General features: G+C 39.3%; 1 protein-coding gene across 1 annotated transcript in view; it reads left to right on the top strand.

Annotated features, from left to right (window-relative positions):
• DTNBP1 (dystrobrevin binding protein 1) overlaps positions 1–12,107 on the top strand; it is a 151,992-nt gene that overhangs the window by 18,840 nt on the left and 121,045 nt on the right. The window contains exon 4 of the mRNA XM_050788040.1: positions 6,534–6,594. Coding sequence (XP_050643997.1) covers positions 6,534–6,594 — 61 coding nt within the window. The remainder of the gene's footprint in view (positions 1–6,533; positions 6,595–12,107) is intronic.

The following is a 12,107-nucleotide window of genomic DNA, read 5'->3' as shown; positions in this document are numbered from 1 at the left end:
TTGTATGGCTATCTCTTTTTTTAGGTTCTAGTAGTATTTTATAAATCTGGATCCTGCGATGTTGGGTACATATGTATTTAGGATACGATATCTTCATATTGAATCGAGCTCTTTATCATTATGTTGTACCCTTCTTTTTTTTTTTTTTTTTTACTGTTCTTGGTTTAAAGTTGTTTTTATCTGATACAAGAGTAGCAACCTCTGCTCTTTTTTGTTTTCCATTTCCATTTTCCATCCCTTTATTCTGAGCCTATGGGTGTCATTACATGTGAGATAAGTGTCTTGAAGGTAGCAGAGGTTGGATCTTGTTTTTTTAATCCAACTTGCCACTATGTATCTTTTAAGTGGGGGATTTAGGCTGTTTCCTTTCAAGGTTAATATTGATATGTGAAGTTTTGTTCCTTTAATAGTGTTGTTAGCTAGTTGCTTTGTAATCTTGATTGTGTGATTGCTTTGTAGGGTCTGAGCTTTGTACTTATGTGTGCTTTTATGGTAGCAGATATCATTCTTTCATTTCCATGTTTAGAACTCCGTTGAGCATTTCCTGTAGGTCCAGTCTGATGGTGATAAATTCCCTTTGTGTTTGCTTGTCTGGGAAAGATTTCATTTCTTCTTTATTTATGAAGCTTAGATGAACAGGATATAAAATTCTTGGCTGGCAATTTTTTTTTTAAGGAGGCTAAAAATAGGCCCCCAGTCTCTTCTGAGTGTAAAGCTTCAGCTGAGAAGTCCACTGTTAGCCTGATGGGTTTTCTTCTATAGGTAATATGGCCCTTTTGTCTAGCTTTCTTTATGATTTTTGCTTTCATGTTGACCTTAGTCTGATGACTATATGTCTTGGGGATGTCATCTTATGTGATATCTCACAGGAGTCTCTGAATTTCTTAATTCTAGATCTCAACTTCTCTATCAAGATTGGGGAAATTTTCCTGGATTATTCCCTCAAATATGTTTTCCAAGTTACTTACTTTTTCTTCTCTCTCAGGAATGCTAGTAAGTGAAAGGTTTGTTTGCTTTACATGATCCCATATTTCTTGAAGGCTTTGTTCATTTTTTAGAAATTCCATTTTCTTTATTTTTGTCTGACTTGGTTAATTTGAATGACTGGTTACAAGCTCTGTAATTCTTTCTTCTGCTTTGTCTAGCCTATTAACTATATTTTAAAATTCCTTTAGTAAATTTTAGAATTCGAGCAGTTCTATTTGTTTCTCTCTTAATATAGCTATCTTGTCTATCATATGCTGAGTCAGTTTTCTGGTTTCTTTGTATTGGATTTCAACTTTTTTCTTGAATCTTGTTGAGTTTAGTTGCAATACATATTTTTAATTCTTTATCTGCCATCCTATACATTTCAGTCTGGTTAGGATCCATTGCTAGAGAGCTAATGTGATCCTTTGAGGTGCCAGAACACTCTGGCTTTTTGTACTGCCAGAGTTCTTACACTGATTCCTTCTCATTTGAGGAAGCTGTCTCTTTTTATTTTGACTTTGCCATCATTTGGATGTGACTTTTTTTTTCTTTCCTTAAGGGTATGACTGTGGTATATGTTGTGTATTATCATTTGCCTTTGTTTCCGGGTGCTTCCAGAGAGCCAAAATGCTATATGGGTTCCTTGGTTATGGATAGCTTCTATGCAGTGGCTTTCTCAGATGATGCTTATTGTAGTGATGAATTGGCTCTAAGAGCTGACACCTAACACCTTATCTCCTGTGGAACTGAGGGTGTGGAGATCCCAGGGGGCTCATCTTGTGGACTAGCACTAAGCCCTTTTTGTAGCAGATTTTTATTTGGTGACGCAGTGCGGGTTGCAGTCCAGTAGATGGCACTTAAGAGTAAGAGCTGGCGTTGGGTGGAAGCACCTGCCCTGAGCGGGCAGGGGATGGTGGCGGGAAGAGGTCCAATGGGGTGTGCTGACGTCTTGGGGGAGAAGGTGAGTGGGTACACCCACTCCTCATTCTGTGCTGGCAAGAACGTGATCCACTTCCTATCATGCCCCCATCACAAGGCTCCCAACCTTCATTTCATAAAGAGTTTTTCCTTTGGTTCCTGTCTGTGGGTTGCGGGTTCACTCCTCTGAGGGCTGCCACCAAAATGGGCTCAGGGAGAGTCTCTTCCTCCAGATGGGAGCAGGCAGCTCTGTAACTTGTCTTCCCTTGTCGAGACGTTACTGCTCTGTGTAGGGAAGGGGAGTTGGGCCCCACTCTTCCTGAAAGCTTGAGCTGTGCAGGGCTCACTTTCAGTAGAAGTAGAGCCGCCACGAGAAGCATGAAATAATGTTGTGTGTCCAAGTGCATGTACTGGCCCCTGGCAGGGAGAACACTGCTACATCAGCAACAGTGTAGGGGGATGCAGGAGATGATCCCTTCCCCACATCCATTCTTGCGTGATGATAGTGCCTCTTGCAGTGGTTGGCAGTGTGCCTGCATTTCCTTTGTCCCGTGGGGTGCTTTTGGTGGGCTGCACTCTCTTCCACTTAGGGATGGCCCATGCAGGGGGTTAGATCTCCAGAGATCTCACAGTTACCTGGGGAACTGCTGGTTCCCTGTGCTTGCCAAAGTTAGAGTGGTTTGTGGGGTGTGTTTACAGGGAATCTGGTGGTGTGGTGACTCAAGGGCAGAGAATCCCTGGGCAGGGCAGCATCCCACCGCCAGTGCGCGACGAGTATGGTATCTGGCACCTGAGGGGAGTGTGGACACGCCTGTACACATGAGTTGGCCACCAGATTCTCCAGCCCCAGGAGGTTTTCAAATCGCCACCAATAGTGTTGCTCTGGGTCACAAGGGCAGAGGAGCACTCTCCAACAGTTTGTTGGTCAGGAGATGGTTGGAGGAGTGAGGGGAGCAGAGAACTACTCCCACCTACCCTTTCCACAGGGCTCAAAGGTCCTTGAGGGTCGATCTCTGCCAGACTCTTGCTGCTTTCCTTTTCTGCACCCCAGCTTCTTCCCATAGGCACTCTGACAGGTCCTGCCTCCCTTCCCTCAGTTTTCTGTCTAGAATTTGTCCACTCACCAGTAACTTTTATCCATTTTTTGAGAAAAACTGGCTTTTGATGTCCCTAGTAAGCCATCTTGGGACAAACAACAACAACAACAACAACAAAAACCACAAAACAAAAAACAATTTAGTCTGTTATTGAATGTCCTAGTCTTTAAGTATCTGGCTCTCCAAAAGGGAAAAGAGAACAAAGAAAGGGGACAAAACCAGACGTTGGCCTTTTAAATCCTCTGAAAATTGCTAGCCAGAGCAGGAGGGGTTTTCAACAGTAGCTGCCTCTGTGTCTGCATCTCCCTGATTAGAAGCAGCAATTGTGATCAGAGCACAGACTCCCTGATGTTTGGAGCACAGGGTCCTTATTGGCCCACCTTGACTTTCATAAGCCATGTATAAGCTACTTCAGGAACAAGTGCATGGCTGCCTGTCCAGGGGTTGGGGTGGTGGATGAGTAGCTGCCATTGTGCTAAAACCTGAAGTCGACTGAAATGAACCTCAATTTACTCTCTAGACCTTCCCCTGGAAGTTGGCCTTTAATAGATTCTAGAGTCCCAAAATAGTTACATCAGACAGATTCTGCCAATGTGATTGTGGTCTAGGTAGGGTGGTAGATTCTAGATGCTTCTAACTCTGACATCTTCTATTTCCTAAATCATAATGTTTCAAAGAGTGTAGTACAACACAGTCTACAGTTACTTTCCTATGTTCCTATGGCTCTAATGCTATATAATTAGTCCTTTCCTTTGTCTACCAAGTAAGGTAATTATTTACATGTGTGTTCATCTTCCTAACTGTATTGTGAACTCTTCCACTAGTCTTCCCATAGTATACATAGAATATATTCAATAACGATTTGAATGTGAGATTTACACATTATGAATGTGGCTTCTTCATTTCGTCATCATTGACTTGTGATTTTTAAAGATGTTTGAGTTTGAACACAGAAAAATTGAAGTTTACATCCAGTGTCTTTATCTCAGTAAAATGGAGTAAGTTCGTATGTCTGTTGAAAGTGATTGGATGGGGTAAGTTTCAAGGCGGCATGAGATGTGTAATACCCGCTGTGTGTACTTCAGGGAACAATCTAATAGCAATAAATTTTCTTTTTTTACATGCTGATTGGCAGCGAAGGCCCATGGGAGGTTGGATAGCATGCATTGTAGTGGATTTAATGCATTTATTCAAACTGCTTCATGGCATAAAAGTAGAGCAGAGAACTTGAATGGTTGGGGTAGTCTAGGTTTAGAGAATGCTGAAAACGGTAGGAAAGTCATGAATGAACTAGTTGCTGAACTAGGAAAGTAGAAATGAGGGAGGGTGTTGTGTAATGGCAAGATGGATGTGAAAAGCATACATAATAATGGGGAGAAAAGGAAATAGTGAGATATTATGAAAAGAATGATCTGGAGTCTAAATTTGGCAAGTAAGGATTAATTTTCTCTTTCCCACTGAGTTAAGAAAATGATAGAAAATTTTACCACGAAGTCCTAAATTTTCATTTTATAATTAGTCTGTTTCTTTACTCAACAGACATTTAATGTGTCTCTTCTGTGTTAGGTTCTGTGCTAAGTACCAGGACAACAAAGATGCAAAAGTAAAATTTATCTCAGCAGTTCTGGTGCCTAACAGTGCTTGGCATTCAGTAAATACTTGTTGATTTTAATTGATACTTACATAATCTTATACATCCAAGAAAATCTAGCTTTCTGTTATTCAACATGAGAGCAGGACTGTATTGTTTTTGTGACCTTCCACCTTAATTTTCATCACATGTAGACTCTAGTATCACCTGGATTATTCGGATTGATTTTCCTACTTAAATTCAATAGAAAAATTGTGAATCTGACTATGAGGGGAGGCAATATGAACTCATTAAATACGTATTCCTGTTTGGAGAAATATTGGCTGGATAGCTAGAATTTTAGATTGGGAATTCAGGTTTTACATCAGCAATCAAATGAATTATAGTTTAGAAGTTTTATTTTTTAACTTCTCATTTTGAAATAATTTCAGGTTTACAAAAAAATTGCAAAAATAGAACAAGCAATTTCAGCTTTCCCAATGTTAACATTTCATATAACCACAGTACAATGATCAAACCAGAAAATTAACATTAGTAAGTACTTTAATCCATAGGCCTTATTCAAATTCCATCAATTATCCCAGCAGTGTCCTTTTTTCTGGACTAGGATCCAATCCAGGATCACACATCATATTTAGTCAAAATGTCTCCGTTGTCGTCTTTAACGTGGAACAATTCTTTAGTCTTTGTCTTTCATGACCTCAATACTTTCGAAGAGTACTTGCCAAGGCTGGGCATAGTGTAGCTCATGTCTGTAATTTCATCACTTTGGGAGACTGAGGTGGGTGGATCACTTGAGTCCAAGAGGTTGAGTCTGCAGTGAGCTCAACCACTCCAGCCTGGGTGATCACACCACTCCAGCCTGGGTGACAGAGTGAGACCCTGTCTCAAAAAAAAAAAAAAAAAAAAAAAAAAGTACTGGCCAATTATGTTTCAAAATGTCTATAAATTTGGATTTTTCTATTTCCTTGTAAGTTAGTACTGTTTTGGCAAGAATACCAGAAGAGTAATATTATATCCTTCCCAGTGCATCACATCAGGAGTCACATAATGTTGATGTGTCTCATTACTGTTGACATTGATTTTGATCACTTTATTAAGGATGTGTCTGCCAGGTTTCTCCTCAGTTAACACTGTTTTCTCACTTTTAGTTAATGATTATCCTATGGGGAGATACTTTGAGACTGTGTAAATATCCTATTTCTTTTTGTGCTTTTACCCACTAATTTTATCATCCATTAAAATTCTTTTTAAAACAATTATTACTATTGTGTTTACCAATTAGTGTTTTTTTTTTTCTCATAATTTCTTTTAAAATTACTAATTGGGGCTGGGCGCGGTGGCTCACACTTGTAATCCCAGCACTTTGGGAGGCCGAGGCAGGCCGATCACTTGAGGTCAGGAGTTCGAGAGCAGCCTGGCCAATGTGGTGAAATCCTGTCTCTACTAAAAATACAAAAATTAGCCAGGCATGATGGCATACACCTGTAATCCCAGCTACTCGGGAGGCTGAGACAGGAGAATTGCTTGAACTCGGGAGGTGGAGGTTGCAGTGAGCCGAGATCACACCACTGCACTCCAACCTGGGTGACAGAGTAAAACTCCGTCTCAAAAAAAACAAAAAAAATTACTAATTGTGTTTCTATTATAAGGAAAAGGCTTTCTCTTCTTTCTCATTATTTATTCAATTATTTACATCACCATGGATTCAGGGATATTTGTTTTATTCTTTGAGTTATAATCCATTACTACCATTATGTATTTTGTTGCTCAAATTGTCACAGATTTGGCCACTGGAAGCTCCATCAAGTTGACGTATGTGTCCTTGCAACATGTCCCCATTATTTTTTGAGTGTTTCCTTTCTAGCACCGTAGGATATTCCACATTCATCTTTAGATAGTATTTCCTTTTAATGTGTGGTTTGCATTTCAAATTATTTTTTTGCTTTTTTTTTTAGGTATGAGGATACATGGGCTGCACTTCACAGAAGAGCCAAAGAATGTGCAAGTGCTGGAGAGGTAAAGAATTGGCTAATCTTATACTCGTGACAAACTTTCCTTTTTCAGTGCTAAATGGCATTTTTTAAAAATTGAATTTATAATTGTTTGTGTCAAAATGTTTTGCAGGATATCTGAAATTGAATCTAGTTGTTGATTATGAAACTCCCTGAATAAAGCACCTTTTTATCATTTCTCTGTCAAGTAATTTAGTTTAGTTGAACTAGAGGGTTTATAACATTTATTCTAAGGACAGGTAAATACACGTTTTATGTAGATATAATGCTCTGAATTTTAGTCTGATGAATTTGCAATATATGTAAATTATAAGACATCTTTTTCTACCCTTTATAAGACATCTCTTTCCACACTATTTAAGAATTCCTTATTATTTGGTCAAAAAAACTTAACTTTGCTCAGTCTATCCAAAATTATTAATTTGCCTAACAAATAAATACAAAAATTTCAGGGGTCATCCTCAGTTCACTTAGAAGAACAAAGTATTTTTAAGCGCTGGTGTCTTGTAATTTAAATGACTTGGTAAACGTACTTAGCCAAGATCAAATACTCTCCTCGGTGGTGTTGATGTCAATCAAACTTCATTTTTTTCTGAAATGATTTCTGTAATTCTGACTTTAAATAAATTTAGACTGATTATCTTTACCATTTACCTAAATTAGTGAAGCTGTAATAATTACATACAACACAGGAATATATATGATGAAATGTAGACACTAGCATTTCTCTTAGAACTTACTGAGAAGAAGAAAATGTAGGTTTCTGATAGTAAGGCAGAATAGATACTTTGAAAAGCCCTACAGCTATAAAACACTTAAATGTTGGATATGTTTTTTAAAAGTTCTTTAATATACATTAAGCTCACAAAAATTAAGGGAAACATAAAGGGCCAACAACACAACAAAACAGAACAGGGAACTTAAATCAGAGTCATTAAAACAACAAAACAAAACATGGCAGTTGGGATCAAAATACTAAAACAAAAGCTTTGGAGATTTGTGGGAGTAGGAGACTTTGTCTGTGGGGATCTGAATCTGAGACTTTTGATAAAGCTCTTCGGACTTTGAGGTGGCTACATCCCCTCGGTGAAAGCTTAAGCTGGGGAAAAAAATGTACCTATTGGCTAAAGAAGTCAACAAGGAAACTTGTCTGTCTTCCTAACAAGTTGGCATAGCCTCCTTTCTTGATTTGTTACCATTGTATTGGCTTCATAGGAGTATGGGGTTCTAAGTTATATTTCCTGCATGATCAAGGAACCTCTAAGTTAAGAAATAAAAAAGTTGGCCGGGCACAGTGGCTCACACCTGTAATCCCAGCACTTTGGGAGGCCGAGGCGGGTGGATCACCTGAGGTCGGGAGTTCGAGACCAGCCTGGCCAACATGGTGAAACCCCATCTCTAATAAAAATACAAAACTTAGCCGGGCATGGTGGCACATGCCTGTAATCCCAACTACTCAGGAGGTTGAGGCAGAAGAATCGCTTCAACCTGAGAGGCGGAGGTTACTGTGAGCTGAGGTTGCGCCACTGCACTCCAGCCTGGGCGACAGAGTGAAACTCTGTCTTAAAAAAAAAAAAATTTGACACCCAACAAAAACAAATGCAAATTCTCCGTGGATGAAGCGGTCTAAACGTAGGTCCCTCAGATTTCCACAGATTAAATCAGGCTCCCTGTCCTCAAAATATTAGCAAGCACACAAGTAAAACAACAAAAGTTTGAGTCACCAGAACCAAAGAGCGAGATTTAGACCCACAAAGGACTGTAGGTACTGCACTATTGAACATTGACTGTTAGGTAGTTATATATAAAATCTTTCAAGAGATAGGAGATGGACTTAAATATGAGTAAAGAAGAAGGCACTATCAAATATTTTAAAGTCATTGAAATTACAAACCCAAAAGATGTGCTCAACGGCAATTTGAGGCAGCCGAAGAAAGAAAGAGTGAAGTAGAAGAGAGAGTCAAAGAGTACACAGCAAGGATCTCAGAAGGAAAATGGAAAATATGAAAGAGGAATTGATAGGCAGAGAACACTTATAAAAATGTCTTTAGGTTGAACCAGGTGAGATTGCTAATATTTGATGAATTTTGATCTGTAAAATTGCAGTTTTGTATGAGTTAGCCCAACATATCCAGTAAACCTAGACAGTTCTAGAAAGAGCATGAGGGAAAGACAATGTAGGAAAAGAAAAATGTCTGAGAATTTTCCATAAATGAGATGTGCAAATCCTCAGATCCAGAAAATACAACAAACAACAATATAATAATCCATTCCTAGACACCTCATGCTGAAGCTACAGAACCCAGTTGGGCACAGTGGCTCACACCTGTAATCCCAGCACTTTGGTAGGCCAAGGTGGGTGGATCACCTGAGGTCAGGAGTTTAAGACCAGCCTGGCCAACATGGTGAAACCCTGTCTCTCCTAAAAATACAAAAATTAGCTGAGCATGGTGGCATGTGCCTGTAGTCCCACCTACTCAGGAGGCTGAGGTAGGAGAATATCTTGAGCTGGGGAGGTGGAGGTTACAGTGAGCCAAGATCATGCCCCTGCACTCCAGCCTGGGCAACAGCAAGACTCTGTCTAAAACGACAACAACAACAAAAACTACAGAATCCTAAAGGAGAGGAGAAGATCTTAAAATAACTAGAGAGAAGACAGATCACTTATAAATGAATGAGTTCCACAGCACACTTTTCAAACTGTTGTCAAGAATTAGAGTAAAAACAAGACATACTCAGATAAAAACAGATTTTTCTGTCAGTAATCGTCTAATAAAAGAACTACTAAAGAACGTAATTCAGGAAAAAAGGAAACTAATTTTAGAAGATAGGTCTGAGATGTAGGAAGAAATAGTGAGCAGAGAAAATGGTAAACATAGATAAATCTAAACAAACAGTGGGGACATATATATCAGTTGTCTAATTTGTGGGGTTAAAATGATAGAATAATAATGCTAGATAACAAAGCATATAAGATGGAAGGCAGATTATCAGCGTTCAAGCATTCTAAGACTTTTGTATTATTTGGGGGAAATATATCAATATTGATTAACCTCACTTTTAAAAGTTAAATATGGAGGGCAGAATTTCAAGGGTAACCGCACACACAAAAAATAGAAAGTGGTTGGGTGCGGTGGCTCACGCCTCTAATCCCAGCACTTTGGGAGGCCAAGGCAGGTGGATCGCTTGAGGTCAGGAGTTTGAGACCAGCCTGACCAACATGGTGAAACTCTGTCTCTACTGAAAATATAAAAAATTAGCCTGGCGTGATGGTGGTCACCTGTAATCCCAGCTACTTGGGAGGCTGAGACAGGAGAATCACTTGAACCCGGGAGGCGGAGATTGTAATGAGCTGAGATTGTGCCACTGCACTCTAGCCTGGGTAGCAGAGTGAGACTCCATCTCAAAAAAAGAAAAGAAAAAGAAAATGTTTCTTCTAAACCAGTAGAAAAAAAACTAGAACAATGAGAAAGAATTCAGTCAATGCAAAAGATGACAAGAAACTAGGGGAAAACGCATAACAAGCAGAATAAACAGAATACGATAGTAAATGTGAATATATCTATGATCTCAGTATTTTTAAATGATTAATCTAGACTGCTAGAGGGCATATTTTGAAAGATGAGGAAAAGTCTATTAATAGTTTATAAGGTACTTACAAGGGAACACCTAGAACATTAAGACACAGAAAGATTGAATATATGGGCATACCTCAGAAATATTGTCAATTTGGTTCCAGACCACTGCAGTAAAGTGAATATTGCAAGAAAGCAAGTCTGACAATTTTTTTTTTTTTTTTTTTTTTTTTTTTTTTTTTTTTTTTTTTTTGAGACGGAGTCTGGCTCTGTAGCCCAGGCTGGAGTGCAGTGGCCGGATCTCAGCTCACTGCAAGCTCCGCCTCCCGGGTTCACGCCATTCTCCGGCCTCAGCCTCCCGAGTAGCTGGGACTACAGGCGCTGCCACCTCGCCCGGCTATTTTTTGTATTTCTTAGTAGAGACGGGGTTTCACCGTGTTAGCCAGGATGGTCTCGATCTCCTGACCTCGTGATCCGCCCATCTCGGCCTCCCAAAGTGCTGGGATTACAGGCTTGAGCCACCGCGCCCGGCCTCGACAATTTTTTTTTTTTTTGGTTTCTTAGTGCATATAAAAATTATGTCTATACTATACCATTGTCGATTAAGTATGTCTTAAAAAGCAATGTAATACCTTAATTAAAAAATACTTTATTGCTTAAAAAATGCTCACAATCACCTGAGCCTTCAGCGAATCATAACCTTTTTGCTGGTTGAGAGGTTTTTTGTTTTATGCTTATAGCTGCATATCTGCACCCTGCAGATCAGGGTGGTGGTTTCTGAAGGTTGGGGTGGCTGTGGCAATTTCTTGAATAAGACAGCAATGAAGTTTGCTGCATCTATTGACTCTTCCTTTCACAAAAGATTTCTCTGTAGCATACAAGGCTGTTTGATAGCATTTTACCCATAGTAGAACTTCTTTCAGAATTGGAGTCAGTCAGCATCTCATCCATTCGTATTTGATCATGAGATTGCGGCAATTCAGTCACATCTTCAAGCTCCACTTCTAGTTCAAGTTCTCTTGCTATTTTTACTGCATTTAGAGTTACTTCTGAAGCCTTGAACCCCTCAAAGCCATCCATGAGGATTGGAATCAATTTCTTCCAAATTCCTGTTAATGTTAGTATTTTGACTTCCTCCCATGAATCATGAAGGTTTCGTAATGGCATCTAGAATAGTGAATTCTTTCCAGGAGGTTTTCAATTTACTTTGCTCAGATCAGTTGAGGGAACGTCTATCTATGGCAGCTGTAGCCTTATAAAATGTATTTCTTAAACAATAATACTTAAAAGTTGATATGACTCCTTAATTCACAGGCTACAGAATGGATGTTGTGTTAGCAGGCATGAAAACAACGTTGATCTTGTATATCTCCATGAGAGCTCTTGGATGACCAGGTGCATTGTCAATGAGTGGTATTATTTGGAAAGGAATATTTTTGTCTGAGCAGTAGGTCCCAACAGTAAGCATAAAAGTATTAACATTCACTAAACCATGCTATCATCGGATGTGCTGTCATCCAGCCTTTGTTGTTACATTTGTACAGCACAGGCAGAGTAGATTTAGCGTAATTCTCAAGGGCCCCAGAATTTTCAGAATAGTAAATGAAGTGTTGGCTTCAGCTTAAAGTCCCCAGCTGCATTAGTCCCTGTCAAGATAGTCAGCATGTCCTTTGAAGCTTTGAGGCCAGGAATTAACTTCTCCTCTCTTAACTATGAAAGTCCTAGATACCATCTTCTTCCAACAGAAGACTGTTTTGTATACTTGAAAATTTGTTGTTCAAGGTAGCCACTTTCATCAATGATCTTAGCTAGATCTGGATAACTTGCTAACACTTCTACATCAGCTCTTGCTCCTTCACCTTGCACTTTTATATTATGAAGACGATGTCTTTCCTTAAATTTGATAAACCAACCTCTGCTGTCATCAGACTTTTGCTGCATC

The sequence above is a fragment of the Macaca thibetana genome, chromosome 4 (genome assembly GCF_024542745.1).
Source record: "Macaca thibetana thibetana isolate TM-01 chromosome 4, ASM2454274v1, whole genome shotgun sequence".
Lineage (NCBI taxonomy): Eukaryota > Metazoa > Chordata > Mammalia > Primates > Cercopithecidae > Macaca > Macaca thibetana.
The sequence above is the reverse complement of the archived record's forward strand: the minus strand, read 5'-3'. Positions and strand labels throughout refer to the sequence as shown.